The following is a 27,583-nucleotide window of genomic DNA, read 5'->3' on the forward strand; positions in this document are numbered from 1 at the left end:
TTAATCAAAAAGAAAACATTCACTGCTCAAACCACACTTCTAAATCTGTTCAATTTGTGTGTGTGTGTCTATGAAGTTTTACTTGCTACTCAGCTTTGTTAGATCACTAAAGGTTTTCCCTGGGTTTGTTTGTAGTTCTAGGAAAATAAGGGTGAAAGATTCCTAATTCTGAGTCTATAACAGAAGCCATAGTTTTTTTTTTGCTCCTTGTTCAGGTCCTCATGGACCTTTAATAGGCAGCCAGCTCCGCCAGCAGCTCCAATCTCTTAAGATCACGTTCCAGCATTAGGACTTCTGCCTGGGCTCCTATGTGAAGGCACTTAATGCCCAAATCTTTACAGGCATCTGCACAGCTTAACCTCAAAGTCCTACAACCTCCAGGGTGCTTCATATCAGGTGGGCACAGATATCAGTAGCTGTGAAACAATCCCTGAGAATCCAAGATTACCGTACCTTTTGTACCTTTTCACCCAAAGCAACTGGCTCCCCACGGTCAGATTCCATCACACTCTTTGAAGTGCTTTAAAATATGTAATCTCCACTGGATTATCTTCTGTACTCATCTTCAAAACACTTGGAGTGTTACCTGTAGTGTGCATAATGTTTTTACCTTTAGGGTAAGCTCAGCATCCTTTAAAGTTTGGGAAGGACTTGGTCTTCATGGGAACCTTTTAATGCCTTGACTATTCTAAGACCCTGATTTTTGTCATTAAGTCTGTATTGTTTTTAAGTTCTGAGAGGATTAGATAATGCATTTTCACATTTCAGTATTTGTGAAAATGGTATATAAAGGAGTAAATGGTATATAAAATGTGAATTCATTGGGTATAAATACTTTTTCTTTTATACCTTCTTAGTTTAGATCCCTTGTGTTGTCTAACACAACAGTCTCTTTTTTGGTAAATTATAATTAATACCTTGCCAGATGTGATGATAGTGATTTGTTTCACTGTATATTTTCCTCAGATTGCCTGTTTTGTTTTTTTAAAATTAACATTCTCATTTAGAATTTAGTTTCTTAAACATAGCAGTGTCTCCTCCCAGCATGTGAGAAAGATGGAGGTGAAATACACCCAAATTCAGCTGTGAGTGACAGATGTGGGTGCTGCAAGCTTAATCCTAAGTACCAAAATTTTCATGTTCTAAGAGCTAGTTCTGACTGAATTTTCTTCTTCTATGGCTTTAATCAAATAGAAAACATGAGAATTTCCCTGAAGAGCTGTTTTATTTTTTAGTTTGATATTTTCTGTGATACAGCATAAAACTTAACTGCAGGATCTACTCATTTATGAGCTGAGTACATGCTTGATACCATTTATTAAAAATGGACTTAAGATCTGCAAGATAGGTAGACTAAGGAAACTTAGGTTTCATCCATACATATAGCATAATTTTTTTGTTGATTCCATTTGTTGGGTACTCTTAAATATTGGGTCCAGTATTAATACAAGAAGAGTGTACATTTAACCTTTCTGCCCTTGATATTAGGGAAATGCTGGTTGGGTGTTTATTTTAGTGAACTTCCATTTTTCTGAACACACAACAGTTTATAGAATACGTAGTTTTTTACTTATGTCCTTCCTGTTGACATTCCAGGATGTGTATTTTAAACTTCTGAGCTACTTAATAATAAATTGATGTCAGAAACATTGCGCAAGTGATGTTTCCGATAATGTGGAGGCATAGGAATAATCTCAAAAAAAGGTTTTTATTGAATCCAATTATTTTAACTTGGGCTGTGTCTATATAAAGCTTTTTTGGCTAAATAGAGCTTTTCTTGGCATTGTATAGACAGAGCTTTGATGTAAATTGGAAGAACACCCATAACCTATTCTGTGTACATTTTTTTTCATTCTCATCGGATGCATCAAACATGCAGCAGTAATAAACCAGATTCTTCTCAGGTGTGTGAGAGCACTTGCCTTAAGTTCATTTTTTCTCTGGTGTCTGTATCATTAGCTACTATGAACACAGATTGGTCTCAGTTGTTTAGAAGATGTTTCTTGAAGCACATTTTTAAGCATTTTCATTTTTATAAAAACTAACCTAACAAAAATATGTGGGGGTGGGAACATTGTGGATGGGCATCGCCCACAGTCAGACCACCCCTAACCCTATCATTTACCATTTTGATCAAACAGTATACTAAATTGGGATTTTTATTTTACAAGTCATTACTATTCTGGCTTCATATTTACACTTCCATTCTCATCCCCCTAAAATCATTCTTGATCATCCTGTTTTCTTTCAACAGCTTCAGAGGATGATTCCGAAGAAGATGGAGACCATAACAGAACATTTGATATTGCCTAACTTCATATAAGACAAATGGATGATCTGTGAACAAGTGTTTATTAAAAGTGGCAATTAAGTATGAATTAATTTTGTGGGGGAATGCCTATTGAATACATTGACTATATATATATATACACACACACGTGTATATATATACATACACACGTGTGTATATATATTTATAATGAATATATATATACACACACACACAGATGTCCTGTGTGTGTGTGTGTGTGTGTGTGTGTGTTCATTCTCAAGTATTGTTTAATTAAAATTTTGCTGGACCTTTTAACATGGCCAGTGAATCTGATGTTTGTAAACTGGTAATCAAAAAGTATTTTTCTTTTAGGTGAGTGGGAAAGTGTTACCCTTGTTTTAGATATCTAAGCAATGCTGACGACTCTTTTTTGTGTTCTGATTACTGTAGTCATATTTATTAAAAAAAAAAAAAAGGTTCATGTTTTAGTCTCTTGCTAGTGAAAAAAGTGGGACAAAATATGCTTTTGAAATAAAATGGCAAATGGCACCTAATTATTTTTCCTTTCAAAATGCCTTCTGTTGCAGTCTCATTTTCATAATCATTTGCTTCCAGTGTTTCTAAAAAAATCAATTGGGAATAAGGTATGAAAGCATTGTATTAGGTTTCCAAATTTAATATGAATTCTAAATTCATTTAGCAATAAAACCTAATTTTTAAAAAGTATATAAATATGAAATATAAATGATGGATAAATTTTTGTATTGATTTGCAAAATGCAGATTATATTTGATAGGCCATAGTATGTAGATATTCCTTTTAGGAATATTTCAGCTGTAAAATATATCAGAATTGCCCATCAAATGTTATTTGGAAAAAATTATTGCACTCTCAAGTTAATGGAATATTTTTAAATCCCACACTTAAAGTTCAAAACACTGGTTTTCAATGTGTTTTTTAGTGTTGTCACTTCTTTATAGATAAATATATAAGTAACCTGTTTGGATCCTGGTCGTTTTTAACTGTTCCTTGGTAATTCTGAGCATTTATTTAGTGACTTAATGTTTTTCACTACTTTTGGAGAACAGGTGAACATTACCTATTCACCATGAATAGCTCTACACTGTGGTCATGAATTGTGTATACTTTCATAACACTGTATATTTCCTCTGTCACCAAGTGTATCTCTTAGGATACACTTCTAAACACCTTCAGGTGGTTTTCAGATTAAATAAAGTCTTATGTTATGGCAACGAACTACATTTTCCGAACCTAAGTAGAAACCATGTAATTTCTCAAACGTGAATCAGCAGTTTGCCCACACATAGTTTGTTGGTCTTAATGTAAAACCTTGGCTGGAAATAAAGTGCATACTGATTGATTTACTTTATAGTTTGAAATGTTTCCTTTTATTTTTTTTTTTTTAAGATTTTATTTATTTATTTGACAGAGAGAAATCACAAGTAGATGGAGAAGCAGGCAGAGAGAGAGAGAGAGAGAGAGGGAAGCAGGCTCCCTGCTGAGCAGAAAGCCGTATGCGGGACTCGATCCCAGGACCCTGAGATCATGACCTGAGCCGAAGGCAGCAGCTTAACCCACTGAGCCACCCAGGCGCCCGAAATGTTTCCTTTTAAATTGGTGCTCAAAGTAGACGTCAAACCTTAGAGCCAAGAACTTTATTAAAAAGTAAAATCCGGTTTCATACAAAAATATATAACTCTTTCTAAAACATTGCTCAGCTCAGCAGTTACCTTTGCATTGCCTTAAAGAAAAAATACAAAATTTAAGAATGCCAGTTTGAATATCTTTCATCTGGGTCTTTAGGGATGCTTTGAGTTTGAAATAGTTTCACTTTGAATAGAACTCAGCATGAAAAATTATCTTCTTAACCCACAAAACTTTTTTTTTTTTTTTTTTTTTTTTAATTTATTTGACAGAACACAAGTAGGCAGAGAGGCAGGCAGAGAGAAGGAAGCAGGCTCCCTGCTGAGCAGAGAGCCCGATGCGGGACTCGATCCCAGGACCCTGAGATCATGACCTGAGCCGAAGGCAGCGGCTTAACCCACTGAGCCACCCAGGCGCCCCCCACAAAACTTTTTATTTAAAAAATTTAGTAGAAAACATTCCATTGGCATGCAGTTTATAGTTTTGTAATGACAGAGATACACAGTGGCTTGAGCTTTTATAGTATTCTTGTCGTTCCTTAGTACCACTATTTCATATTTCAGTATTGTAAAAGCTTCTAGTAAGTGTGAATTAGAGGGAATAAGGAAATAAGGAAGTCTTTTCATTGGTTATTACTTTTAAACCCTAAACAGAGACCATATCCCATTCACTACAAGAATGCAAATTACTAGGAAAATGAAGTTAAAAGTAATATTCTCTCTAGATACTTGCCAAATGTAAGAATTTATATTGTCCTTATTAGCTAGAACCAAGATGTTCAGAAAAGCCGTTTATACATTTTGAATATAAACAAGCACATTTATGTTATTCTTTATGTGAAAAATACAGATTTGAATGATCCAGTTAGCTGTTGACCACGGAATAGATACAAGGGCCTATTAACAGATGTTCTGATATATGAAGAAAATTAAGATTTAACACTTCAATACCAGGGATCTCTAAGAACTTACTTGAAAGATGAAATAAAATATGGAAATCAGGTTAAAAAGGCCATTTTGGAAGAGCTGCCACTGGGTAGAAGTTATCAAAATGAACAGAAGAAAATCAGTCCTATGGGAGTTAAGTAGGAAGAGGAGATTCTAGAGCAGCACTGTCCGATAAAACTTGGTAATAATAGAAATGTCTATAATTTGTTTTGCCCAATATGGTAGCTACAGTAACTACATGTGTTTTGAGCATTTAAAGTGTGCCTAGTGCTACTAGGGAACAACACTTAAACATTATATTTATTTAAATAGCCACATGTAGCCTGTTGCTGCCATTTTGGGCATTGTAGAAATTTGACTATTAGAGGAATTTGACTATTAAGGAAGAGTTAAGATCACTCCCAGTTCTTAAAGGACTGGTAGAACTTGCATAGAAAAAGTAGGACTGGAATTGTCTGTTCACCATTTTTATCACTCTTAATAGCTTATCAATAATAAAATAAGACAATATCCAAGATCTCAGAAATTTAAAGCTCTTGTAATTGTTTTGTGTACTACAACTAGTGTAACATCTGCTTGTTTAGTACCAGTCCTGTCATCACTTCGTTTTTCCTGTGTCAGTAAACAATAGTGCCATAAGTTGTGATGAAGGATGTTATTCATAGTGCCAGAGGAAACAGATGGCACATGCTGGGACTTCATTGCCGTTGGTCAAGCATGAGAGTGTATCTCCCCAAAGTATTCCCCATAACTGGTGGCATGTGGGTTAGGGAGAGAGAGGACGACTTTGAGCTTTCAAATTTACAAATACAATAAATCTGATTTTATGTGAACTCTGTATATTTTTATCTTTTCAGATTCTTAAGCTGTAAAGGATACTAAGGAAAATCACTCTTGCTTCAGCTTCATTTTCATTTTTTATCCCCAAAATGATTTACTCTTTTCACCTTTTTCTTAAGACGTACATTTTACTGAAGACTTTGAGCATCACCACTGCAGTAGTATGTAGTGTTTTTCTACAGTTTTTGCTTACATAGTTTTCATGTCATTGAATGGCTAGTTCATAGTAGTGGAGAGCATAATACACCTTGTGTAGGAACAGTTCTGGTAGTAGGAGAAAGTCCTTAAACGGGCTCTCTGGTGAAAATGTTAGCCTCACTGCCAGCCTCCTCCACATCTTCCTAGTGTGGCTGTAATCTTATTGATTCAAAAAATGTATTTCATTGAAATTCTAACCATTTGTGATCAGTGCTAAATACTGTTTCTGGTCCAAAGTGATGTTCTAAAAGTGATGAAACTGGAAAGTTATGTGGAATCGGGGCTCCTTAAAATCTACAGTATTTTCTACATTTAACTCAAAAAGGAAGATAAAAATATTAAAAGAATTAACTGCGATAGTAAATGGCATGTGTGACATCTGAATGTACAGGATCTATTTAACAGTCTTTGATTTCCCATATCTTGTTTATTAATAAAGGAGCAAGACCTAGAAATTGGTAAAAACCTGGTGATTGGTAAAACTACAGCGGTATGTAGTTTTTGTTTTTTAATTCAACTGTAACCTATGGTGGTTCAACTAAATGGGAGGGAAGATAGAGGAGTAGACTGGGTTTTTATCTGTTTTACTACTTTGGCCTTTATTTAAACTTCTTCAAGTGAAAGGTGCATTTTAAGGAAGTGGTTAAAACTACTAAATTATATCTGATAATTTTTTTTAAATTTTGTTCTTAGAAGAACCTAAAGATCAATTTTTGTCACAGTGATTACATGAGAATAATGAATGCTACTGGAATAAGGAAATACACCATAAAAACTAATTTTTCATCGTCAAGTTTTACATTAAAGTCCTGCACAGGAATCACTGTCAAAGTATTTGATGTCTTAATCTGAGATTTCCAAAATCTTAGTCAAATTGAACAGCATACTCGTTTTCTTCTGCAACTACCAAAACACAGTCGTCATTATAAGGTGATTGGGGTGCAGTTGAAAAAACTGTGGTGAAACCGGCATCCGAATTTCTTTTGTACAGGAACCAAACGATTGCTCCCAAAACTGTTAAAATTACTGTGCTAGCAATCACCAAAGCTGATATTAAAATGTGGTTATCTGAAAAGAAAAAGACAAAAAATATATATGGAAATCACTTAACCTCTTTTGCGGGGGGAGCACAAATACAGTTTCATCATGTACGTATTTGCCTATTTTAAGGATTTTCCCACATTGATAAAAATAAAAATGAATTTATTATGTTTCTTAGCTTGAACAACTGTCATTTCAAGATTTCAACTAAGTTTTACAATTGCCACTCTACTGTAAGATTCTAAAATGGAAATTATCCACACTTGGCATACTACAGTTCTTTTTGTCTCCGTTTTTTACTTCCTGGTCTAAGACTTTATATTTAATGCTCTTTTCAAGGCTAGATGTCTTGAGAGGTTTGTTTACCTTAATGAAATTTATTGGCTCATCTGGTGTTTGGCATTTAAAATTTGTTCTACTGAAAAAACCAGGAATGGCAATAGAATATCCACCCCCCCCCCCTTTTTAAAGATTTTTTATATTTGAAAGAGCATGAGTTGGGGAAGTGGCAGAGAGAGGGAGAAGCAGACTCCACATGAAGCAGGAGTTCTGGCCTCTATCCCAGGACTCTGAGGTCATGACCACAGGCACCCCTGTTTTTTGTTTTAATTTAGTCAAGTATCTGTGTGTATTCCTTAATGATGTACAACCTTAACAGTTCTTGGCTTTTCAACACCCTTGTAATCTTTTAGTCAGTCAGTCCAGGGAAATTAACTCAGTTGAGGAGTTAGGAGACAAATGCTTTGGGGGAGGAAGGTATTTGTATTTAGTAGCATCCAAAAGACCTCATTATTTTCTGTTTACAGATGAGTTTTTACATTATGGTTATCTGAACGGACTTTGAGCTGTACTTTTAGAAAGATAAAATGTAAAGCTCAGTGAAGAAAATCTGGCCAAAAGCTACTTGTTAAAGTGAGGGAGAGCCATTGATATTTTTAAAATATTGACAGTCTTCTTTAAAAAATAACACAGGAGGAGTTAGGTAAATAGCCACAGCTGAGTTCGCTCCTTTTTGGTCCTAAAATAATAAAAGTTTGTAGTGGTCACAGTTTGTTAAGGTGTAGGTTGTATTCTTACTGGAGACCATCAGCTGAAAAAAAATGTGTATCAAGAGAGCAAGGCACATAGTGGTTACACATATTTATGAAATCTTTGTATTTCATATATTCAGAGACCACTCTGGATCAAATGCTGCCAGATCTTTCAGCTATTCCTAATAGGGTTTTGAGAACCACTTAGACCTACCGACTCTTTCCTACACATTTCAATCTGCATAAATCCTTTCCCCCTCCAAGTATACATGTGTGTAGCTTAAAATTCATAGTTCTACAAGATAACATAACAAAAAGTACTGTGCTGCTCCTGCTTTACCACTACTACTCACCCTGCATTCCCAATGCTGTTAACTTGTACTTGCCTTCATGCTTGTAAATAATGTGCTTACATGGCTTTTCTTGATTCAATTTTTTGTTTTTAAGGTTTTTATTTGACAGAGATCACAAGCAGGCAGAGAGAGAGGGGAAAGCAGGCTCCCCACGGAGCAGTGAGCCCCTTGTGGGGCTCAATCCCAGGACCCTGAGATCATGACCCGAGAGAAGGCAGAGGCTTAATCCACTGAGCCACCCAGGCGCCCCTCTTGATTCAGTTTTTTAATGTAAAATACACATAACAAAATTTACCATTTTAACCAGTTTTTAAGTTGACAGCTTTACAGTTCACATTGTTACAGAACAACAGTCCACATTGTGCTGTGTCACCATCTATCCACAGACCTCTTCATCTTTCAAACCTGAGACTCTGTATCTTAAACAGTAATGCCCCATTCTTCCCTCCCCTCATCCCTGTCAATCAGCATTTTACCTTGTGTCTATGAGGTCAACTACTCCAGGTACTTCATATAATTGGAATTGTCCTTTTGTGACCAGCTTATTTCACTTAGCATTTGATGTCTTCCATTTTCGTGCACGTTGCAGGATGCATCAGAACTGCCTTTTTTAAGGCTAAATAATGTTCTATAGTGTATATACACCATATTTTCTTATTCATCTGTCGATGGACACTTGGTTGGCAACTGCCACCTGTGACTTGTGAATAATGCTGCTCTGAATGTGAGTGTACAAATCTCTCTTTGATACCCCTTTTCACTCTGGGTATATACATAGAAGGGGATCATAGGTATTTCTATTTTTATTTTCTTGAGAAGCTACCATACTGTTGCCTGTGCCATTTTACATTCTTACCACTAATGCACAAATGTTCCACTTTCTCCATATCCTTGTGATCACTTGTTTTTTGTTTTCTTGCTTTTTTTTTTTTTTTTTTTTGCACATAGATACCCTAATGGCTATGAAGTGGTGCCTGCCTTGATATTTTAAGTAAGCTCTACATCCAGTGTAGTGCTTGAATGCACTACCTCAAGGATCAGATCCATGTAATCTGCCAACTGAGCCAGACAGGTGCCCCTTTGCTCTTTTTTTATTTTTTTGATATTTATTCCTCCTATGGAAGAGTGAGAACTTGATTCTCCATTATCTCCATGAACTCTTAAACACGTTCATAATAGTTCTAGCAAGCCCCCAACTGAAAGAAAAAATAACGATATATGTGACAACTACTATCCAGAATTTTACAAAACTACCAATCAGAAAGGCAAACCAACTAGAAATAAGGACAAAAAACCTGGATATACCCTGGAGGTATATCACAAAAGAACACATTGAAATGTAAGTGTGTAAAAGTGCTCAACGTTATTCATCAGGGAAATGAAAATTAAAATGACAGATTACTACACATCTGAATGACTAAAATCAGGTTGAGTATCATGGGATGGATGTGTATAGCAAATAGAGCTTGGATACACTGACAGTGGGAATGTAACAGTTAAGCCAGTTTAAAAAATTACTTGATGGTTCTAATAAAGCTAAACATGTTAGCTACGCTATGACCTTGTAATTCTACTCTTCAGAAAATACTCCATTAGAGTGACAAGATAGGTCCAAATGAGAATGTTCATAGGCAGCTCTTAACATAGTATAAAACAAGAAATCCATATATATGTAACTAGAGATTGGGCAAATTGTGATATATTTATAAAATTTTATGCAACAGTAAAATAGGTACAGTAGATACTCATCTTGGGTGAATTAAAAAAAAAAGCTAGTAGATTTATATGTTAACAGCAAGCAACTCTATGATGAGAGAACTCAATAGTGGCTAAGTAGGAGACAATGGTAGGGGATACATGTACTGGGGAAAAAGCATGAGGGAAATTTTTAATGTAACAAATGTATTGTTTTATTTATTTATTTATTTGACAGATAGAGATCACAAGTAGTCAGAGAGGAGGAAGCAGGCTCCCTGCCGAGCAGAGAGCCTGATGTGGGGCTGGATCCCAGGATCCCGGGATCATGACCTGAGCCAAAGGCAGAGGCTTTAACCCACTGAGCCACCCAGGCGCCCCAAGAAATGTACTGTATCTTGACTTGAGAGGTAGATAGCCAGGTGTATACAGAGGCAACCATCAACCTGTACACTTAAGATCTACATTTTACACCTCAAAATAGATTAAATGGGGCGCTTGGATGGCTCCGTTTTGTCCCATTCTTCATTTCCACTCAAGTCGCGATCTCAGTCATGAGATCGTTCGTGCCCTGTTTCTGACTCCACGACAGCCATGGAGCCTGTTAAGAGTGTCTACCTCTCCCTCTTCCCGTTGCCCCTACTCCCCACCCCTGGTGCATGCACACACAGATTCCAAAAAAGACAGATTAAAAATTACACTACCAGTTGCCAAAAATCCACAAGTTTTGTAACACGTTTTTCTGCAAATGCAAAATGGTGCAATTCCTCAATATATTGATCCAAGTTCTATATCCATTTTCCACCCATTTACAGGGACTCTTATCTTTAGATAATATCTATTTGTGCAAGATAGGTTCATGCATTGCAGCACTGTAATAGCACATGTTTGGAAACAGATTAAAAAGGGTCTGGAGCAGGTTAAAGAACTACACATATCCATCCAATAGAAGAGTATTCAGTTGTAAATTCAGTTGTAAAGAAGGAAGTTCAATCTATAGGTAATGATTCGGAGAGATACCTAAAATATATTAGTGAATAAAAGGGGCAAAATAAGTCCTCTATCTCAGTTTCCTTATTTTGGCAAAAGAAGCGGACATTCAAAGAAGAAACTGAATGGGAGCCCAGTAAGGATAAAGTTAGAATAGGCTAGATGGGGGCAAGAAGGGAGACAGACTTTGCAGTGTTTGCCTTATTTTAATGATGCTTTTTGAGCTACATTAATATATTACCTGTTTTTAAAAATGCATTTAGTAAACCTTTAAGACAGATGCTGAATGAATTAAAACCATGAGGTCAAATTTTTTTAAATAAAAGGTTGCAGAGTGACTGCCTACAAAAACAAAATGGGAAATATTTTTTGGTGTTTAAAAAATTTATAACTTGCAGTTATATTTAGAATGTACTAAGCTGAGACCTTTTTAAATTCTTACAAAAATTGTTCTACTTTATGTTATACAATTAATTTTTAGGGAGTCTCTAATATTTTAACAGAATCTTTCATTTTTGGGAAAAATTTTAATAAAAGACCATTACTTACCTGATAAATATTTCTTTTCATATGGGACTAAAATACAAAAAAAAAATAAAAATTAATATTCAAGTATGATTTATTCTAAGTTCACCTTTAAACATCTTCAAAATAGTTAAAAATGAATCCCTTATTTAATAGTTTAATATTATCCATATTTCTTTTGGTCAGTTGTGCTTTCCATTTGAACAAAGGTTTTGTTTGTTTGTTTTTAAAGAAGATATAGAGGTCTAATGTAATGCATTAGCTTGGCTGGTGGAAAAGGATTAGGTAACTCAAAAAGTGAGGTAAACAAGAGAGAATTTTGGTAGAGTCTGTAGAAAACAAAGCTAGGAAAATTAAAGTGTACACCTGTGACCTCCATTAGTATAAATTTGTAAACTTTCTGATGTTTCAAAGTTTTAAAAACACCTGGCTTATAATAATGGTGCCCTGAGACTTCATATATGAAAAGATCCAACTTTTTAAAAATCCTAATACTGGAGGTTGAATTCAGCTACCATAAAACTATGAGGAATTTAATATAGTCACTATAAACTGTCGTTAAGAACCCTGCTGAGACAAAGAAGAAAAAAATGTAAACTAAGATGTAAAGGGAAAAATAGCTTTGGTTTACAGAAGTAGAAGGGGGTAAATCCTAAAGAGGCAAAATGGGCAAATGGCCAGTGTGTCTCAGGCATCCTGAATTTTGAAGTTCTTATTTTGCAGTTTTAAGTGTTTTTAATGAGAACACAGTTCTAAAACTTAGAACATTGATGTTTAACAATAATATCAAAATACTGTGGGACACAATAATTATGTTCATTAGAAAGCATTCTGATGGGGAATGGGGAGGAGGGGACTGCTGGAGCCGGCGGGGGGGAGGGGGCGGTGATGGATGGGTAGAGGGGCAGGGGCCAGATTCAGAGTTCACCCTTTGGGAAAAAGGAAAAAAGAAAAGCATTCTGATGGGTCAGAAGAAAAACTACACTTTAGTCCAGAACAAATTATAAACTACAATGTGGTTTTTCTTCATTTGTCTAAACAAAAGATGACAGTACTTGTACAGGGTCAAATTCTTTGTAAAGAATTTGAGTCAGGAGTCAGTATTCTTCACATTTCTGTTTAATCAAACCAAATGCAAGGAAGCTATGGTAATTCAAACAACAGAAGAAATTTTTAACTTCTTGCAGGCTCTTAAGTTTAGCAGATAGAATAAAAGTATGCCTGGTTCACATGATCTGGTCATACCTCTGAAGTTTAAGAGAAATACATTTGACTTCTGGGAGACTTAACAGCAAACCATCCTAATATGTTCTGAAGTCTTTCTTAACTCCCTCTAATTTACTGAGGCATACCTGGCTCAAAATTATTTTAAAACCAGCCCTACCTTCCCTATCCTCCAGGAATGGAAAAAAGTCTTCAGTTATACTTACTAGCTGCTTTACAAAGGGTTCCTCCCATAGAAGAAATTTCACAATTTCCTTTTTTCCATTCACCCGTCTTGGTGTGCAAAAAGGCACAGGTGTCAACTAGGTCTTCACCATCTTCTTGGTCTGTCCACTTATCAAATGTCATATTTGACTTATCAAACCACTTGAAACTTGCATCTGTCAGTTAAGAATATTTTAATTATTATGAAAGTTTTAAACTTAGAGCCATAGAAAAGGGTCTAGGATTAAAGGTGGGAAGTTACTAAGGTATGTCTTATCAAAACTTGATTGTAGGATTTGAATTAGGAAGAGTATATCTTGTGTACAAGCAAATCAAAGGTATTGGTTCAAGAAGTGCCTGGGTAGCTCAGTTAAACATCTGCCTTCAGTTCAGGTTATGATCTCGGGGTCCTGGGATGGAGATCTGAATCAGGCTCCTTGCTCAACAGGGAATCTGCCTCTTCCTCTCTCCCTACCCCTAGCCCTCAACCCCACTCAGGCTCTCACTCTTTCTCTCTCTCTCCTGCTCTCTTTCAAATAAAATCTTTTTTTTTTTTTTTTTTTAAGATTTATTTATTTATTTGACAGAAATCACAAGTAGATGGAGAGGCAGACAGAGAAAGACAGAGGGAAGCAGGCTCCCCGCTGAGCAGAGCCCGATGCGGGACTCGATCCCAGCACCCTGAGATCATGACCTGAGCCGAAGGCAGCGGCTTAAACCACTGAGCCACCCAGGCGCCCCTTTCAAATAAAATCTTAACCAAAAAAAAAAAAAGTATTGGTTGAAGAAGGTCCATGGATGAGTGTATGGGTGGCTCAGTTGGTTACACATTTGACTCTTGATTTCAGCTCAGGTCATGATCTCAGTGTTGTTGTCAGATCAAGCCATGTGTTGGCTCTTTGAGGGGGATGGAGCCTGCTGGGTTTTCTCTCTCCCCCTTCACCTTCTCTTTAAAAAAAAAAAAAAAAAGTTCTTGAAAAGAAAATAATACAGTAACATTTTCATGGGGAAATAGCCAAGAAAATTAAAATATTAATAGTAAACTTAGTAGTTTCATTTTATTATCTATGAGCTTTCTGTTTTCTACAGGGACACTAAATACATATTGTAACTCTGATAGTTCAGTTTAGCTTTATCAAGAAGTGCCTGGGTAGCTGACACAAACACTAAGATTTATGACCCTCGCATATTAGAAAAATTTGAGCCTAGAACCATATTTTACGACAGACAAAAGAATCAACTTTGATTCTTCTGTGTGAAACACACTGAGCTCTTCAGGGAAAAGCTGCAGTAAGTGCAGGTCAAGTACTGGGTATAGGATGCACACTGAATATACTATACCTGGACACCACAGAAAACATCAACTTGAACTAGAGAACTAAAGAATCTCAAAGTCATCAATTTTAGTACCATTTTAAAAAAGTGATTTCCTACAAGGGTAAATATTACTTACCATCTGTGTCAAAAAACATGCCTAGTAGGATATCGTCTGGACCCTTCCATTGCTTTTTCAAAGTATCCAGTATAAAAGCATTTTCTTCTTCATTATGTATGCTTACCATGTCTGCTCCTGAAATTATTTTTAAAAGGGAAAAACAGCATGTTTCCAGAATAAATGAAAATTACATGAAGTATATAAGAATTATGCATTGTTACAATGCATAATTATAATATAATGCTCTTGTAATAATTACACTTTTATACCTTTTTAAAAATTTAGCTTGAGAATATGCACATTTCTGAAAATATGAGAAAAGTTAAAATGACGGCATAAATTGGGCAGAATCATTCTATACTGTTTCATTCACACAGAGTTGGTAGGTATTTTACAGACAAGGGAACAAAACCTCGTGCAAAACTTGAGCAACAAACACATGTTCTGCATCTCTCAACTTTTCCCCATGACTACTGCCGCTAGCACCCATGGTTTCTCCTGTCCTCACTTCACTACAGTAAGGAAGACAAGCTCTGACCATATCCGGGAAAATTGAAAAGTTCAAGGGCAACTTGCCAGAACAACTCCAAGACCCTGTGAAGGTCAAGCACCAGTCTCTCTGACCTGCCTTCCCATGCCTGCTGCCCAAAGCCTTGTGCCTTCCCATATTTGTCTGTGTGGTCCTTAAAAAGTCCTGGCTTTGGGAAGTGGACTGATAGAAGAGGTCCTCGTTCTCATTGGCTAGCTCATTCTTCCTGGGACTCTCTCACATGATTCCAGAATAAAGAGCAGCAGTCATCCATACTGTACGTCTCACCTACATGCGCTGCTGTTGTCCTCACAGTCTGTAAGCTACCTATCCATATAAGCACCCTATAAATATCAGGAGTAACTACTTTTCTAAGAGACACTGAACCCTATTTCTTAACCTAGACAAAGATTCTCTTTCAAATTAAAAAGCATTCCACTTTAAAAAAAAAAAAAAGATTTTATTTATTTGACAGATGACAAGTAGGCAGAGAAGCAGGCAGAGAGAGAGAGGAGGTAGCAGGCTCCCGGATAAGCAGAGAGCCCGATGCGGGGCTCGATTCCAGGCCCCTGAGACCATGACCTGAGCTGAAGACAGAGGCTTAACCCACTGAGCCACCCAGGCGCCCCAACACATTCTATTTTCTATACTCCAACCAATACAACTACATGGAGAAATGAAGAAAAAATCTTGCACACTCTTAAACTGCATACTTCCCAAATCATCTTGACTTCACAAAGGCTCCTGAAATCATCAGACTCTTAGTTCACCTGGAGCAGGCATCAGTGTCACCTGGAGGGCTTGTTAAAACAGCGCTCCGCCACACCCCAAGTTTCAGGTTCAGCCAGTGTGAGATGGGGCCTGAGAATTGACATTCCTAACAGATTCCAGGTGATCCAGGGACCACATTTTGAGGATTATAGGAGCTTAAATCATAGTCTACTATATTTATGACATCACACTAAAGTTAGTAATATTTTCCTAAGTTAACAAATGGAAAAGACAGAGCTCCTGTTACGTACTGATAATGGTTTAAAAAAAGAAAATTTGTATTAGGTGACCACTTCTACATCTTTTAAAAGAGGCAGACAGAAATATTTAACTACGGGGAAAGAAAATTACTACAGGGCCAAAAAAATCTCCCCAAAGTTATACTGTATTATTAAGAAAATCACAAACCAGCAGACTAAAGCTCCATTATAAACAAAGAAGCAAATACTTTAATAGAAGAAAAAAAATGGTTTCAAGACTGTAAAAAAGACAACCTCACAGAAGCAAATAAAACAAAACAAATGCGTAAAAATGCAATCTCACTGGTAAATCAAAATTAAAATAAGCAGACTTCCACGCTTACAGATTAAACAGTGCTGGCCTTGGGTATAACAAAACAGGAATTCAAAAGTGGTTAGGTGGAGTAAAAGTTAGTATAGCCTTTTTGGAAACAATTTGGCAAATGTGTCAAAAGTCCTAAAAACACATTAGTTGAGCCAGCAATCCTTCTGATCTATAGACACGTTATCCATTTTGCCACTGGCCCTCTTTGACCCAGCAATCCTTAACAATTATGCCAAAACAATCGTAAGCTCTGTGCTCATTAAACACAATTATTAATGGTCATCACATATTTCTGACAAAGACTGAAAATAATAGCCAATATTAGAGGACTGATTAAACCAGTTATGGAATTTCTATATACGAGATTAATGTACAGTTGTTAGGAAATATGCATTGTATTTTTACTGCCACAGATATTTTTAAGGGAAAATGCAGATTATACAGCAGTTTGCCAAATACGATCCCTTTTCTTATAGATATATTTTTAAAAAGCATTTGATATAAATTTGCCTAGGGGGGAAAGTCTTGGATACTTACCAAAATGTTAACAGTCATTACATTTCCTTAGAGTGGTGCAATTTAGGGTGATTTTGTTTTATCTTATTTTCAAGATTTATTCATTTATTTTAGAGGAAGAGAGAGTGCGGTGGGGAGGGGCAAACAGAGAGGGAGAGAGAACCTCTGGCAGACACCCGCTGAGCAAGGAGTCTGACAGGCAGCTTGATCCCACAACCCTAAGATCACGACCTGAGTCAAAATCAAGATTTAGATGCCCAACCGAGCTACCCAGGCACCCCTGATTTTGTTTTATTTTTAAAATATCTGCACATGTTTTTCTCATTTTTTATAGTGACCATGCATAAACTGTGCAATTACCATAAATCTTTAAAAGAAGAAAAATAAGATTGACCTTTAAAACACTTAATACTTTAATCCAAAGTTAGGATTCAATGAGGTTCTCTGAGTCATTGCTTGATTTTTAAAAACTCTGTGATGGTTTTCTTATAATTTCCAGCTGCCTGTCTATTGAATGTCATCCAGACTTTTAATCTGTTTCACCCTGATACTTACTTGTACTTACTTGTGAAATGTGACCAGAATGCCACTCTAGAAAAATTCTCAAGGGAAGTATTTAACTAGGTTATAGTTTAGGCTTAAGTGTTCAGAGATGAGTTTTTCATCCTTTTCTTTGACCTTGTGGCAGCCAATGGAACTTTAATGATTCTTAACACTGTAATCTAATTAAATACTGTATAAACTTAAATTACTGTGTCAGGCAAATAAGACACACTTTCATTTTCTTTAACAAATGACAGCATAAGTCCCTGAAGAATGCATGTGCTCTAGAAAATTTTTTTTACAATGCATTACCAGTGACAGTACCTGCTGAGATGTAATTTGGGTCTTTAATTCTTTTTATATCTAGTGACATAGCTCACAAATCACAAAAAGGAAAGACTAAAAATATTTATTTTTTTCTATTATAATGATAACATTATAAATTAAAGGTAAATGTTGCAAAATAAGAAAAATTTTAGCTTCTTACAATTTTTTTTCCTCATTATGAATAATGAGAGGGTAATGTCAAGTAAATTTGCAAAAGCCCTGGGAATATTTCTAAATATAGCTCTCTATAGCCCAAAAGGTTAACAAGTCATTTGTTTTCTAAACCCCTAATGATAGGTTTAAGGATTTTGTACAGCTGGGAAGATTTTGTAAATCCAAATGTAAATATTCTAGTACTCCTTATGCTTTTTGTTCTTCATAGCAAACCCTGAATTCATGTCCACCTACTACTCTAAACCAAAACAGTACTCTAGCCAAAAATAAATATGAGCATTATTAATTAATTTTAGCTAATTGCCTAATTCATCAAAGAACTGGATATTTCCAGAGTGGAAATGAATACAGAGGATTATCAAATAAATGGTAAGGTTAACAGAAACATATGAGAAAGCTTAAAAAAATCTAATTAGTAAGACAAACTGAATTTATAAATTTTAACTGGGGAAAAGAGAGAAGTATTTTTTTAGACACAAGATAAATTTTATAAGCAAATTTGTACATAACAATTTAAAACCTCCAAATGGCTATCCTGCTTGGACAAGTAGAATTAATGGACTCCAAAACAAGTCACAAAGTTCCTGGGTGTTTCCAATTTTGTTTTGCTTTGTTTGCTAAAGAAAAATGGCAAATATGAAACAAAAGAAATACACCTCACTATACACTGAGTTGTAGCAGTCGGCCAACAAGTATTAATTATACCTCTATACTGTAAGCAGTTGCTTACCTGCTTAAAAGAAGTATTAAAGCCAGACAGTGAACCTTGTGCTTCATACAAGCATACGAGTACAGGAACGTGTCTCTTCTTGGCTCTCAGACTCCAATATAATTTGAATTATAAATCTATATCTAAGAATAACTAATATAAGTGATTTTTTTAAAAGAGAGTAGAAAATTATTATGGAGGAACCCCATTTTAAAAATCCCTATTATTTGCAGCACCTGGCTGGGTAAGCCGGTACATCATGCGATTCTTGATCCCAGGGTTGTGAGTTCGAGCCCCACATTAGGTGTAGAGATAACTTAAAAATAAAATCTTTCCAAAAAAGTTCCTATTATTCAATTTCTTTAAAATGAAGCCATACTGGTAGATTGGAACTTTTATCTTGTTCTTAAAGAATCAATATTCCACACCATTTGGCAGGTATGAGTTTCTCCAAGGGGAACAATATGTATTGAGTACTATGTGGCACTTAATAGGATTAAACACTTCTTTGCTTACATTCATTCCTTCCATAATTATGATTTGATATTCTTCCAAAATGTCATACTGGTTGGTTGTCAGGAATTGTGGCTTTTTTTTTTTTTTTTTTTTTAGGTAAAGGGCATTTTAAAATGCTGGAGTTATTAATAAGTCTAAGATAAAATTTAATGAAATGATCAAGAGATTTTAGATCTCATGCAGTAATAAAAAGCACTTCTAGAAAATCAAGGACTCTCCTATCACCATCAGAGAGATTTCCACCGAAGGAGATGTTATTTCACATCCTAGTTTCGGTTTGAACTTTTAAGAATCACAACAGTTGGGCGCCTGGATGGCTCAGTGGGTTAAGCCTCTGCCTTCAGCTCAGGTCATGATCTCAGGGTCCTGGAATCGAGGCTCGCATCAGGCTCTCTGCTCAGCGGGGAGCCTGCTTCCTCCTCTCTCTCTGCCTACCTCTCTGCTGACTTGTGATCTCTCTCTGTCAAATAAATAAATGAAATCTTAAAAAACAAAAATTAAAGAAAAAAATAAGAATCACAACAGTTTGAGGCTTAACAGCAAGGATGTACTTTTGGCCAAACAGCCAAATATATAAAGAGTACCCAGCACACGTTTTTAAAAATGACATTTTCAGGGGCGCTTGGGTGACCCAGTTGGTTGAGTGTTGGCCCTTGGCTCAGTCATGGTCCCAGGTCCCAGGTCCCAGGATCAGTCGAGGGCAGGCTGTCTGCTCAGTGGGGAGACTGCTCCTCCTGTTCCCCCTGCTTGTGTGCGCAAGCAGGTTCACGTGCTCTCTCTCAAATAAATAAATTTTCTTAAATGACATATTTATTTGAAATATTTAACAATGTAACATTGTAAATATATTTTCCAGGGAACACTGAGTGTATCTGCTAGCAAATAGCCTTTTGCTTCTTTTTCTCCAACATACACTTCGCTATCACAGCTTCCCTTCATGGCCCCATCGGACTTCCGCCCACACTGCACACCCGAAACAGCACTACCAAGGGCAGAATAGCAGCAGAGCGATTAACAGCTATGGCCCTAAAATCTGATCCGGACCTGGTTTGAATCCTGGCTCTGTCAATTACTACCTGCATGACTTTGAACAAATAACTGAACTTCATTTCTCCCCTTGATTAAAGGAGGCTAATATAAACCACCTGGTAGTTATGTAAGGATAATCAAACCCACCTGGTGCCTGGCACAGGGTACGCACGTGAAAAAGATACTGCTATTGCTAAGCTTCTATCACACAGCTCTGGACAGGACTGTCTAACAGCTGTCTTCCAACTCAAAGCTTAAATATATACCCAACTCCACAGTGTGGCTGCTGCATTATATAATAAAAATTGTTCATTTATTACAAGGACCCAGGTGTAAGTGAGATATGCCAAAACCATTTTTTGAAGAAATGTGTGAACACCATTTATGGCTGTGGAAAAAAAATAAGAAGAGTAAGCGCCTTACCATGGTCAGTACACTGATTTCTGACGTCCTCTATGCTTTCTACTTTGATGGCTTCTTTAAGAAAAACGTAACAACTGTCTTGGAACTGAACCCAGGCAGATGAAGGACAGTCTATGTGGAAAAAGAAACACTGTTAAATAACTTGGGAAGAATTCCGTGAATTCCTAAAGATACCAGATATTAAATATTGAAAGAAAAAAGGAATTTAGACACAGAGCTCTGTTAAAGTAAGAAATCGACTAGTGTGATGGGAATTTATTTTTTTCCATTCTACATTTGGGAAAAGAGAAATGTGCCAATGATTCTCTTCTGACTTGACAGAGCAAAGTTACAAGCCTTTAGGGTGTTTATGAATTCAGACTTGTAAATTACAGCATTATTACCAAGGCAACAAACTATCAAGAAGGACAACCAATCGGAATTACCAGCTCTTTTTGAAGGTTATCTCTGCAGTATTTAGTAACAATTTCAAAAGTCTCAAGAGTTCTGCAATAGCCTTTTTAAAAATTATACTTCCAAGAGCAGAGACAAGTTGCCAAATTATGAATAGACAAGTTTTCATATTGCACAGGAAAACAAGATTGATGTTCTTATGAACCTTCTTAGTTTAAAACCTCATCAAAGCAGATTCTTTGAATTAGTTCTATGAAACAGAATCATGGGCGCCTGGGTGGCTCAGTGGGTTAAGCCGCTGCCTTCGGCTCAGGTCATGATCTCAGGGTCCTGGGATCGAGTCCCATATCGGGCTCTCTGCTCAGCAGGGAGTCTGCTTCCTCCTCCCTCTCTGCCTGCCTCTCCATCTACTTGTGATTTCTCTCTGTCAAATAAATAAATAAAAATCTTTAAAAAAAAAAAAAAAAAAAAAAAGAAACAGAATCATATCTCTTCCTCGTAGTTGTGAGTAGAATGGCACCTCCTTCTTCTCTATCTTCATCTTTTTGTTGTTGTTGTTCATTATAAATGTGTACATTTGTAAGCCATGGCTCTGAAATGTCATTAGTTAGCATGAGCTTACTTTCCAAAAGTAAGCCTTGAAGAGCTTGATTTCACTGACCAGAATGGAGAAAAGGGGAGGATTTTACTGAATTCCAGTGACTAAAAAAAGCTTAATCTAAATCCCTATTCCCCTAGGTCTATGTAGGAAAATCGCTACGACTTTTACCTACAATTGTAATTTTAATATGAACAAGTAAAAAAATGCCCTACTATAAAGATCAGAATTTAACCATCAGCAATGTTAATCTAAACTCCACAACCTTGAGTTTACCAAACTCAGAACATGGCAGAGACCATTAGTTGTCCCCTACTTGAACCCTTTTTCATGCCCTGGTGTATTTTTTCTATTTTATTTTATATTTTGGGGGGAGGTTTTTTGATATCCGCTTCTCATATAGCACAGAATACATGTCCACCAAGCTAAATTGTTTTCCAGTCTTCCAGTAACTCCTGGATAATGAGCTGTGAGCTGAAGCAAACCATGCAAATTGCCTTTAAAAGGAAGGAGTATGCTCCCTGGATCATATATACCCTTTCCCACTGGCCAAAATGTACTCAGCCATCTTCAATCATGTAAACAATGGAAATAGCCTAGGAATAACAAAGCAACAAGGATCCTACACGGAACCATCATATCATACTCAGATTAATGAGAGAAAGAAATAAACTGATTTGTCAAGTCGTCATTAATTCAGGTCATTGTTGTTACAGGAGGTGGGTCCACAACCCGATACTAGAGGCTACTTAAAACTGTCCCCATGGTGAGACCTGAATTTTCCCCAGCCTCATACTTCTACATTTAGTGGTTAAATCCTCCAAGGTGGGGGCTCAATCTGTGGAACACGTCATTCCTGATCGCGTGATTGTAGGTTCGAGCCCCACCTTTTATGTCGAGGATACTTAAAAATGAAAACTAAATCATGCAAGATGTACTGAGAGTAGACATCTCAAGTTACAATTTATTTTGTATACAGGTTTTTTCCTTCCTGCTGTCCTAGAAGTACTTGCATTACACATGTGACTACCTTGGCTTGAACTCTGGTTGGAATCTAGAACTCTCTCAGTGTGGTGGCTTAAAGGTAGTTGTAGGGATATTCCAAGAGCATTTACTTAATAAAACACCAAGTTTAAAAAAAAAAACAAACCTGGGTGTAAAATATATGTGCAGTACAATCCCAGGAGTTAAAAAGCAAGGAAGTCCAGAAATGGTTAGATGCTGGAGAGGCCAGACACATCTGGAGGCACAGGGTTCAGGGAGGGTGAAAACAGGATGCGCGGGGCAGCTAGGGCCTCGGACTCTCCTCCTGAGAAACAGTACTCAGCCATCGTGCTTTCACCTGGGCTGCCCTCTTGGCAAATGTGGTCCTTACTCAGAGGAACTCTTTTAGATTTAACAAAGAAGTGAAATCATGGTATTTGTCTTTCTCCGTCTGACTTACGTCACTTAGCAGTGTACCCTCCAGGTCCATCCATGTTGTCACAAGGGGCAAGATCTCGGTATTTTATGGCTGAGCAATATTCCAGGGCGTGGTGATGTATTGATCTTTATTCACCTGCGGATGGACCCTTGGGCTACAGCCATATCTTGGCTACTGTAAACTATGCTACAATAAACACAGGGATGCATACGCCTTTTCAAATTATCTTTTGTTTTGGGGGGCTAAATACCCAGTAGTGGAATTACTGAATCACAGGGTAGATCTATTTTTTATTTTTTGAGGAAGCTCCATACTGCTGTCCACAGTGGCTGCACCAGTTTGCATTCCCACCAACAGCGCATGAGGGTGCCCCTTCTCCACATCCTCGCCAACACCTGTTATTCTCAAGGTATTTTTAAATTTCCTCTTTGGTGTCTTTACTGACCCATTGGTTGTTTAGTAGCATGTTGTTTAGTCTCTAAATGTTTGCAGGGTTTTTTCCCCATTTTTTTCTTGTACTCGATATCTAGTTTCATACTAAATATTTGTTGGAAAATATGCTGATAGGATCTCAATCTCTTTAAATGTATCGAGACCTGTTTTGTGGCCTAACATGAACTATCCTGGAGAAAGTTCCACGTGCACTTGAAAAGAATGTCTGTTCCGCTACTTGGTTCCTTATATGTCTGTTAAGTCCATCTGGTCTGATATGTTGGTTAAGGCTGCTGTTTCCTCATTGATGTTCTGTCTGGATTTCTTTCTGTTGATGTAAGTGGGGTGTTAAAGTGCCCGTCTATTATTGTATTCCTGTCAATCTCTCCCTTCAGGTCTGTTAATATCTGCTTTATATATTTGGGTCCTCATATATTGGGTGGACAGGTATTTGTAATTGCTGTATTCTCTTGCTGGGTGGATCTCTCTCTCATTATGTCATGACCTTGTCTCTTGTTATACTCTTTCTTTTAAAGACTGTTTGGTCTAATAGAAGTATTGCTACCCAGCTTTCTTTCCATTTGCATGTAATATCTTTTTCCATTCCTTCACTTTCAGTCTACATGTGTCTTTAAGTCTGAAGCGAATCTTTTAGGCAGCATATAAATGGGTCTTGGCTTTTGTTTTTGTTTCTTTTAAGTAAGCTCTATGCCGGTGTAGGTCTTGCATTCACAGACCCAAGAACAAGAGTTGCATGCTTTACCAACTGAGCTGCCAGGCAGGCGCCCTGGTCTTGTTTTTTTAATTTTTTTTTTAATCTAGTCAGTTACCCTGTATCTTTTGATTGGGGCATTTAGACCATTTACATTTAAAGCAGTTCTTGATAGCTACGTACTTACTTACTGCCATTTCTTTCATTGCTTCCCGGCTGCTTTCATAGTTCTCTCTGTTCCTTTCCTCTTCTCTTGCTCCTTCCCTTGTGACATGACTCCCTATAATGTTGTGTTTGGATTCCTTTCTCTTTAATTTTTTGTGTACCTGTTATAGGTTTTGGGTCTGTGGTTACCATGAGGCTCATATATAAGCATCCTATGTAAACAGCAGTCTATTTTAAGTTGATGTTCGCTTCAGTTGGGACACATTCTAAACACACTACATTTTTACTCCCCCCACCACATTTTATGTCTGACACCACGGGGTACAACTTTTTATTTTGTGTATCCCTTGACTGTGGATATAACTGACTTTACTACTTCTGTCTTTTAACCTTGGTACCAGCTCTTAGTAGTAGTTGATCCCCTACCTTTACTCTGTATGTTTCCTTTGACCCATGAATTTTTTTCTTCATAATCTTACTTCTGTTTGTGGCCTCTCCTCCCTAAAGAAGTCCCAGTTTAGTGGGACTTCTTCTAAGGCCAGTTTAGTGGTGATGACCACATCTCGGCCCTTCCTACCCTTCTCAAAATGGCTTTTCTCCCCCATCTTTAGTTGGGGAAAGGTTGTTCACAGAGATGGTTGATCTGCATGTTGTTGTAGACTTGCTGTGCCCGTGGAAGGGTTGAGCTCAGGATGCTCCGACTCTGTACCTTGAACTCCCAGCCTCTGGTGTTTCTTTAAGTCGTTCTTTAAGTATCTATTAAAAATTCCCTCAGTTTTTTATTTTCTGCAAATACCTTTATACTGCCCTCATGTTTTACGGATATTCTTGCAAATACAGAATTCTAGATTGTCAGTTTATTTTTTTATTTAAGATGAATTTTATAGTTTTGGGCTTCCGTCATTCTTATTGAGAAATCAGCTGTCTGTCTGATGCCCTTTCTGGCTGCTTGCAAGATCTTGTCTTTGTATTTTAGCAGTTTGAAAGTAGTATGCTTAGTGTTGTGTGTGTGTATGTGTTTGTGTGTGTGTGTGTGTGTGTGTGTTTTAAATCCTGCTACTAATTCAGTGCACTCATTGAATCCATGGCTTATTTTCATTGATCTCTTTTGGAAAGTTCTTGGCCGTTATTCCTTCAAATAACACTTCTATTCCATTTTCTCTCTCCTCCGTTTCTGGGCCTCAAATTATGTTTATGTCAGACTTTCCATCATGTCCCAAATATTCCCGTTGCTCCTTTTCATATTTTTAATACTTCTGGCTCTCCATACTATTATCTTGTTCTTTCTGGTTTACTAATCTACTCTTTAGGTTTTAACAAATCTGCTGTTATACCCGTCTATTGAGTTCGTAATGTCAATGCTTCTTCAGTTACAGAATTCCAATTTGTTTGTATTTTTGTAGTTTCTGGACCTCTGGTGAAGTTCTTAATTTTATTATCTATATTCTTGAACTTCTTAGTTATTTTAAAGTCCATTTCTGATAACTTTAATTTCTGGGTTGCCTTCAGTCTATTTTTGTTTCTCTTTTCCTTTGGCCTATTTCTTGTTCTGCCTGGTATATGTTTGGTTTATTTTTAAATCAAGTACCAGACACTGTGTAGGAAAAAATGCAGAGGCTCTAGATGATACTATTCTCCTCTGGAAGGGACTCCAGTAGGAAGGTTGGGTATTGACAATTACCTTAACAGAGTCAAGGTCTGAGCTGACCTGAGGGGGTGTTAAAGCCTTTAGGAGGCTCAATATCCATGGATTCCAAAGAAAGCCTGGATACTAAGTATAGCCTCTCTTCTTTGGCAAGTTAAAACTCAAAATTCTATCTCCTTAACACCATGAGAATGCCCAGAACTCTGTTCTTCCTTTCGCTGCCTAAGATTCTGGCAACTCTCCTAGGGGGAAAAGTTAATATACACAATGTTGGTCTCACCTCAACAAACAGCCAGAGCAGCTCTCTGCTGCCTGCAAATATGATTTCTATGGAATTTTATCTAGAACTCCTAGTTATTCTCCCCACCTGGTTATAGCCAGAAGCAGAGTTCCCTTTTTCACATCTTTAAACAAGTTATTAATAATTGTTCATCCATCTACCCATTTACTGACCAACTCCTTTATGTCAGATATAATGGTCAGTGCTAAGGGGTAAGGAGAAAGGGATATAAAGAGGAATGAGTTTTTCACGTAAAGTGGTCACTCTGATGGGAGAGTTAAATACACACACATAACAGATATTACAAAGTTATGATGGATAAAATATAACACAAGGGGTGCCTGGGTGGCTCAGTGGGTTAAAGCCTCTGCCTTCAGCTCAGGTCATGATTCCAGGGTCCTGGGATCGAGCCCCGCATCAGGCTCTCTGTTCAGCAGGGAGCCTGCTTCCTCCTCTCTCTCTCTGCCTGCCTCTCTGCCTACCTGTGATCTCTGTCTGTCAAATAAATAAATAAAATCTTTAAAAAATATATATATAACACAAGACAATAAAGAGTAAATAACTTATAAAGTTAAGAAACACTTCAAAAAGAAGGAAGTAATTTGAGCTACAACTTACAGGATAAAGGAGTTTGCCATCTACGAAAGGAAAAAGGAAAAGAAATCCCAAAACAGAAGGAGTACCACAGAAAGCACAATGATAAGCACCTACTAAGGAGCCAACACATAAACTATTATCATTATCAGGTAGGAGGAAGCAGAAGAGGGAGGAGACTGCCTACTTCACTCATTCAGTATAAGTGCAAGACATGATAGACAAAATAAACAGTTATTTCCAGAATGAAACCCAAATAGTCACAAGGGGAGATACTGTCAACTGCAAATTTTGATTTTCATCTTTATTTTTCTTCTGTTTTCTTCCGATTCCGTTTGTTGCCTTTTCTTTATCCTTATAAAATTAAAAAAAAAAATCTTAAAAGGAAACAGACTCCATTAGCATGTTTGATGACCCCTAAAACGACTTTCCGTATCACTGGAAGTTCTTGAATCACTAGCTGACAAAGGCTGTCATATTATTTCCAGTCAAAGCTACACATAATATTTTCTACTGATAATACATAAGAATATAAAAAATAATTTTTGCAATATGCTTTATATGGAATAAAGCAAGTCTATTCAATACACAAAAATATAATCAACACCAAATGAGGTCAATTTATAAATTACTTCTTTGTACACTTGTAGTTCCTATGTTTTATGAAAGCTTTAGAACTCTGCTTTCTAAACCACCTATTGATTAAAGTATACTCTTACTTCAGGGGCAGCTTGTGGGTCAGTTCTCTGTAGAGTGTTCAACCCTCATCTTCCTGGAGCCTCAGACTCCTCTGAACTTCGAACTTTCTGGACTTTGCATT

The 27,583-nt window shown here is 36.8% G+C and overlaps 2 protein-coding genes across 6 annotated transcripts in view; one reads left to right on the top strand and one right to left on the bottom strand.

The window, feature by feature from the left end:
- The window catches only part of MARCHF7 (membrane associated ring-CH-type finger 7), a 51,148-nt gene extending 47,491 nt beyond the window's left edge, over positions 1–3,657 (top strand). For 2 of the 4 annotated variants that reach the window (XM_059394041.1, XM_059394039.1), the window contains one exon: positions 2,255–3,657. In XM_059394041.1, the coding sequence (XP_059250024.1) occupies positions 2,255–2,323 (69 nt within the window). In that variant the 3' untranslated portion in view covers positions 2,324–3,657. The other 2 variants (XR_009403100.1, XM_059394038.1) reach the window with 2 other exon arrangements.
- A 276-nt stretch (positions 3,658–3,933) lies between these two features.
- The window catches only part of LOC132013773 (CD302 antigen), a 133,118-nt gene continuing 109,468 nt past the window's right edge, over positions 3,934–27,583 (bottom strand). For both annotated transcript variants that reach the window (XM_059394037.1, XM_059394036.1), the window contains 5 exons: positions 20,522–20,632; positions 14,439–14,555; positions 12,988–13,161; positions 11,582–11,608; positions 3,934–6,990 (listed from right to left, as the gene is read on the bottom strand). In XM_059394037.1, coding sequence (XP_059250020.1) covers positions 6,788–6,990; positions 11,582–11,608; positions 12,988–13,161; positions 14,439–14,555; positions 20,522–20,632 — 632 coding nt within the window. In that variant the 3' untranslated portion in view covers positions 3,934–6,787. The remainder of the gene's footprint in view (positions 6,991–11,581; positions 11,609–12,987; positions 13,162–14,438; positions 14,556–20,521; positions 20,633–27,583) is intronic.

This window comes from Mustela nigripes, chromosome 3, assembly GCF_022355385.1.
Source record: "Mustela nigripes isolate SB6536 chromosome 3, MUSNIG.SB6536, whole genome shotgun sequence".
NCBI lineage: Eukaryota > Metazoa > Chordata > Mammalia > Carnivora > Mustelidae > Mustela > Mustela nigripes.